This window comes from Corvus brachyrhynchos, unplaced genomic scaffold (assembly GCF_000691975.1).
Source record: "Corvus brachyrhynchos isolate BGI_N302 unplaced genomic scaffold, ASM69197v1 scaffold407, whole genome shotgun sequence".
NCBI lineage: Eukaryota > Metazoa > Chordata > Aves > Passeriformes > Corvidae > Corvus > Corvus brachyrhynchos.
Window position 1 is genome coordinate 1,585,690 of NW_008239056.1, and position 6,724 is coordinate 1,592,413.

The window sequence follows — 6,724 nt, forward strand, 5'->3', positions numbered from 1 at the left end:
TCTTTCCCCTCCGAACCCCACCCTGCACAACCCCCTTGAGAGACGAAATGGGTTCCTGTATGTAATGACTTTAGAAAGAAAGGGACAGTTGATTCCAAGACAAGGCCTTCAGTTTTGCTCTCTAGAGCAGGCAACTGCTTCAAAGCATTTCCTATGCTCTATCCTACGGCTACCTGAACATGCATAGAACTGGTCAACTGCTGTACTTACCTCTCCTCCAAACTATTACTTACAGTTAAGTAGCACTGTTAATCTTTAATTATTTCTCCAAGAGGCTGAAGCTAGTTTAGCTCAGTTGTGCACCTTGTAAGATGAACCAGATTTCTATAGGAAGTATCTGAAGACAAGCAGCAGTTCCTTGGTTCTGTAATAGAAGGCTGCTGTATGCAGAAACCAGAGCTCGGGGTGACCAAGTTGTTTTAAATCCACCATCTTCAGCATTGAATCTCTCATGGTTTAGACCTGCATTCATGCCATTATCTACTTTTGACTAAGTTTACTTCCCCCAGCAGGCAGCTTTTTAAGAGAGCAAGTGACACAGTTCAATGTGATATAATGGTAACACTTTATTGAACTTCAAGTAAGTCTTCTTTAAAAGCCTGTTCAGTGTCTTTATTACTGCAACAGGTCATGTAGAAGGTAAAAGGTTATGGGGAGGCCTGCAGAGCAGTGGCTCAATGCTTTGTGAAAGGCCTGAATTGTTCATATGCATTCTTTCCCCTGACAAGGAGACACAGGAAGTATTTACAAGTATATCTCAAAGAATGAGGTTTACACTTAGAAATTCACAGATATATATATATAGTTTGAACTGTTCAAGTACATTTCAGTTGGACAAAGTGCTACAGGACACAGAAAAACCAGTAAAGACAAGAGGAACTAGTAAGACAAAGAGGTGGCAGTCATTTGTGTGCTAAACCACTTGTAGGTGGTTGCAGTATATGCAAGATCTAGAAGTTGAAAGAATTTGGGGTATTGTCCTGGATTTGGAAAGTGTAGCTGTTAGCAGTAGAACCTGGTACAACACTTTGGTCTTCCTCCTCCTACAAGGAAAGAAAAGGATGTTGAAATAGCAGTAACATTTTAATCTAGCAGACAGTGCTGGAATAGAAAATAAAAGTGGAAAAGACCCCTGAAGCCACTTACTTCTGCTGAGAAATATTTCTCAATGATGGTGGATGAGGCTCTGTACACTTCTTCATTTTCATGTGACTGGAGAGCTTCAATTCTGTCTAGACCCCCACACTCCTCAATTATGAGGCAAAGCTTTTCAGTCTCATTAATCTTCTCAGCAGCCTGCAAGAGAAAAGTGTGGAATAACCTCAGGAAGGATATATAGCAGCAACTACTGGAGAACCATTAGCAACAATGTGGACAATAATCAAGCATACTGCATCCACATACCAAAAAGATGTTGGAAACTGCATCCAGGATAACAAGCACAGTTTTGCTGTCTTTTGTTGAGAGAAGATTCAGTAGGGGTTCAAGAACACCAGCCTGAACAAGATACACAATCTGGTCAATTGTTCCACCACTTGTGTAGTTCGTCACAGCCCACACAGCTTCCTTCTGAGATTTGAAATCCCCCTGCAAAGGTAAGAGCAGAGTGTTTGAACACAGAGGTAATAGGAAAAGGCTCAACAGAGTAAATATAGGCTTTGTTTACCTTCCTCAGAATACCAATGAGATAAGGCACAAGACCATGGTCTACAACTCGCTGGATCTGATCTTGACGCCCAGCAGTGATGTTGGACATTGTCCAGGCTGCTTCTTTCTGAATGTTGTTTTTATTATGAGAAAGGAGACTTGGAAAGACAGCCAGTGCTCCTGAGTCAATAACAATCTGTGTCTGCTCATCAGTACCAGTGACAATATTTCCTATGGCTCTTAATGAGGGAGTCTGAAACAAAGATGAATAGGATATTTAGGAAAATTGTTCAAAACCAGATTAGATTATAGCAAACACAGCCATACTTGATGGCCATCCACTCTAACCTTCCCAATTAACAGCATGATCTGCTATGTACAATGGGTTTTAGGCTAATCATCAGCATTCCACAGGCAGGCACCAACGTCTGCATGCAAAGACTGCACACCTTCCAAGGCCAGTCTGCAAACAACCACCCACAACAGAGCTTAGAGAAACTACCTGCTAAATACTAATGCAGTTTTATTATACTCTAATTATAGTGTGCACAGACAACACTTGTAAACACTGTCCTTAGAATCTGGATCTGCAACAGCAATTTAAAGTTAAGCTTTACTGAATGCTGACTATTGTGCTAGCCTGTGAGGTAAATCCAATGATTATATAAAGCAGCTTGATAGTCATCACCAGCAGCAGTCTGTCTTGTGTGGGGCAGCACCCAGGCAGAAGAGAAACTGAAGTCTCCCTTCACAAAAATTAGAACAGGCACCTGACTTATGTATGAAAAGAACCACTCAGTTACATGGACACTACTCTCCGTAACTGCAGTTCTAGCCATGAGTCAAATCAAGCAACAACAGCCTGCATATCTAATAACTTACCATTATTGGCAGCTCACTACATCCCAGGAGTCTCACAAGTTGTGGCACCAATCCAGTTTTCACAACAACTTCTATCCTATCATTGGAACCATCTGTGAGGTAGGAAATTGCCCAGCACGTGTCTGCCAACACCTCAGGGTCATCATGGTGTAGGAGCCGGACTAGAGTTGGAAGGATCTGCTGGATGGCTTCTATGGGAGGTGCAGGATTCTTATTGCGACATAGGTTTGAGAGGGTCCACGTAACATTGCGCAAATATCCAGACTGCCACAGTTGAAATAAATGGTTAGCAATAGTTTATCTAGGTTTTACTCAGTAATTGTAACTTGAATCGCTCTGCACACTTACAGCCAGGGAAGAGAGGTCAGGAACAGCAAGGAGACTTAGCAGTGGCTCAATTGCACCATATTTAATAACGAGGTCTCTGTAGGCAGAACCATCACCTGGAAAAAAAAACAAGAAAAAAAGCCAGGTGAAGATCAGAAAAAGAGGGACATGTGTACACAGAACCAGTGTGTGTTAGAGGATTAATTCTTCTACTCCTTAAGAACGGCTAGATAAAATAAGAAGAAACGAGAGGACAAAAAGACTACTGCCATGGTTAAGTCACATGACAAGCACGTTCAATCAAGCCATTGCACTTAACCTTTTGCATTGGAAGAAGAGGTAATGCAGAGTATGTTTTCTATACAGCTTTTCCTAAGAGTTCATAACCATGCAGAGTCTTGTGTGTTTCTTTGAAGACAATTTTAAGTCCTACACTAGAACAGAGCTTTCCCCACAATATGGGACTTGAAATGCATTATAATCATCAGCTGCATGATTGGATGCTACAGAATAATGCCGATAGAATGTCAGAGTTTGACTGAGAATTCTATTGCAATGTATAGCAAATACCCTATAATTAAGTTTAAAATTCTAAGGACAAACTTTAAGAAAACCCCACTCAAACAAGGCTGTTTTAAACAAGATAATTTTCTCTGTGTGAAGATTCACTGTTTTCTAAGGCACAGCCGTTGGAAATTCTAATACGGCAGGTACAATATTTAACTATATTATTTATTTTAGCCATTTTTTAATAACTGGATCCAACACAGGCAGATCCAAGTAATCCTGAAAGAAGCATGAAAAACTGCAGTATATCAATACTTTCCCACCAGCAAGCAACTGTTTCAAAGCAAGGGATATTGGCCATCACATACACAATTATTTGAGTCACTGCTTCCTGCCTTCCCCTTCTTACTTAATACACAGAGCAGAGCTCATTGCTGAGTCATAAAAACACTGAGATGCCTGAAAAAGGTTTCTGGTGTAGCAGAGATCCATCAAACCTGAGCTGAAATCTGGAAGCAGTACCCACAATACAATCCACAGACTGTGCCAGACACTGCATGAGCTTTCTCATACCAGGTCTGAAGACAGAGTTGCCTGCAGCATGCTCTGCAATGCTGGCCGTGTCATGACTGGAAAGCCATTAGGGCAGAGCTCCCAAGCAGCTCAGCACAGAGCATGGCACAGCAGAAGTGATGTCCTCCCACCTCAGATAAGGGCACAGGTCTGAATTTGAGCTGTGCAGCACATGGACATACCTGCAATATTCCCTAAGGCCCACACAGCCTGCTCACTGATGTGGATGTGTGGAGAGGCCAGCAGGGAAATGAAGGCTGGAATTGCCCCACCATCCACCACTGCCCTGGTTTGCTCTGACGTGCCAGAGGCGATGTTGGTGAGCGCCCAGGCAGATTCAAACTGGATGGGGCTGCAGTCTGCTCTGCCCAGGAACAAGACAAACTTCGGGATCAAGCCAGCCCGAATTATGTTGTCTATTGGGGGTTGCTTCTCTCTTGAGAGGAGTTTCCTAAGGAGGAAGGCAAACAGGAAGCATTATTTTTGCCTGCAGACATCTGAACAACAAATTAAAGTCTTAAAAGCACCACATAAAAAACGTTTAGCATTGTCTTAACATTCAGAGAGGCAATACAACAATACAACATGAAGGAGAAATGCAGACAAGCTGAACGCTGGCTTCCTAGGCCTCTGTTAACATTGGGTTTGGCATGTCTTCACTATGTGAGAGGTTCTGTTCAGACTCTGAAGTAAAATAGATCTACAAGAGTCATAAAACATCTGAATTGCTAGAGGCCTCTCAGCAGAGAGGTTAATGACTGCCAGGAGCAGCACTGCAGCAATATGCAAGCTTGCTAAAGGATATTTTAGATTTGGAAGGAGAAACAAGCTTAGCAAGCTTCAAACCCCAGTCACCTTACTGTTCACATTATTCTAAGGTGGATCACCACACTCCCATACATATCAGAGCCAAGTGTTAATGCAGTTTAAAAGGTACCTTTGCTATAACAAAGGATTTACTATAATTACTCCTTTAAATCTAAGGTGACTACTGCTTAATTTGCCACCACTAGAGCAAATTACTTCTTCTTCAGGCACTTTAAATATTCAAAAGCAACATGGTCTCAATAAAATTATGCCTAAGTTATGGGTACCTCAACGTTGTATAGAAGACTAGGTGTTTGTTGAAATACTGCCTGGTAAGACATAAGCAGCCACTTAACTTACTTATGAGCCTTTCTCACCTTGCCTAGTTAGTGGCTTGCACAGCTGAGCTGGTTTCCTCTGAACTGCTTACCTGGCAGCTTGAGTAGCCTGCAGCTGAAGCTCCATATTATTACTATTAACTCCTTTGACTATTTCTTCAACTGACCAGTGTGCCAAAACCTGTACAAGAAAAAGTTACATGAATGCTTCACTGGAGAGTCATGTGTATTCCTGACCACAGAGGGCTCTTACACAATACCATGAATAGGCCCCAATTTACAGCCACTTCCCTTAATACCACCACCATGACATATTTCAAAACCTCATCAGCTTCAGCTTTATCAACAATTATCTGACCTGCTGAAACCTTTCTTAACCAAGTACTTCATATCAGTTTTGCTAGGCTTAAAACGTAGCTTCAGCCAGTTGTGTTTAAGAGTGCTGTTCGTTAGGGGTGATAGTACAGGCCTGAGCTGCTAATGCACATGTAGTAGTGCTGTCCCACCCTCAAGAAGGGATTCATGCTGGCCTGGCTGCAGGAGCTTAGACTGTAAGACCCTCCAAGCGTGTCTGTTCCAAGTGCCCGCTTACCTGGTTGCCTCTGTTTTCCTGAAGGGGAGAAGTAGCATCGTCTGGTAAAGTGCTCACATTTCTTCTTTTAAGCATCTGGTCATCTTTCTTAGCTTTTCTCAGCTCCACATTGACTTCAATGCGCCGCCTTCTCATTTCCTGGACAATAAACATTCAGAGTAAGTTCTTGGCTTTTGAAACTTAGGTTTAAAGAGACAATGGCTGGCCAAAGTACTAATTGCACCAGAGTACTCACTGTGCTGTCCTTTCCTTTGTTCTTGAATCTGTTCAGTCGAGCTAATGGTATATTGGCATTTTCATTAGTAGACATCTTGCTTGTTAGATTTTTGAGCGGGACAGATAAAAACAAGCCTGAAAACAGAGCAAAGAAACAGCAAGTTTGCTCCACAAAAGTTAAGTTTTGAAAATTGGATCAATACTCAAGAATGAGAGGCACTTGCTTGTATTAATATTGTAACAACATCAGACTTGATCCACAGCTGTCTCTTTAAACAGCCAGATGTTACAAGCTCCACCATCAACACAAAAGCAGAAGACTCACACGATTTTAAGACACTTTAAACCAAACACTATTAGTTATTATTTTTAGGAGCAAGATAGATTTTCCTCCCCACAGGCAACACACACACACTGTTAAGGACTATTTTCACTGTAACGTACCTGTACTGCACAGGATCCCACCCTGACCTTTCTAGACGAGAACAGCGAGCTCTCGCACTGGGAAGCTCGCCCCGAGGTCGTTTGCCGTGCCGGTGCAGCCAGCAGCACATAACAACGGCTACACGGGTAACGAGGCAAACGACCGCACCTCAGCCATCCCCAGCGTAACCCACTGTATAAAAACTGGCTTCGCTTCGGCCACAGCCCCACCGGAGCAACAGCCTGCCGGGGGATACACCAGCCCTGTCAGCCCCAGTGCAGACAGCGGAGACTTGAGAGCCTCCGGGAAGAGGTCCCAGCAGCGACTGCCGGCGGAGCACGGCCCTTTCTAAGGGCAGCGCAGGGCCCGCGTCCCCGCCGCCCCATACCCGACTCCTCTCGATCCCCGCCC

At 43.3% G+C, this 6,724-nt stretch overlaps 1 protein-coding gene across 2 annotated transcripts; it reads right to left on the reverse strand.

The window, feature by feature from the left end:
• Positions 1–546: 546 nt before the first annotated feature.
• KPNA2 (karyopherin subunit alpha 2) lies at positions 547–6,724 on the reverse strand. 2 transcript variants are annotated; one of them, XM_017739184.1, is made up of 11 exons: positions 6,702–6,724; positions 5,909–6,024; positions 5,674–5,811; positions 5,174–5,262; positions 4,119–4,387; positions 2,878–2,972; positions 2,530–2,793; positions 1,667–1,900; positions 1,405–1,587; positions 1,147–1,296; positions 547–1,043 (listed from the first exon to the last, which is right to left on the reverse strand). In XM_017739184.1, exons 2-11 carry the CDS (start codon positions 5,981–5,983, stop codon positions 951–953), a joined length of 1,590 nt encoding a protein of 529 aa, XP_017594673.1. In that variant the 5' UTR covers positions 5,984–6,024; positions 6,702–6,724; the 3' UTR covers positions 547–950. The 2 variants fall into 2 exon arrangements, with proteins under 2 accessions (XP_017594673.1, XP_017594672.1); XM_017739183.1 differs by lacking the exon at positions 6,702–6,724 and adding an exon at positions 6,334–6,673.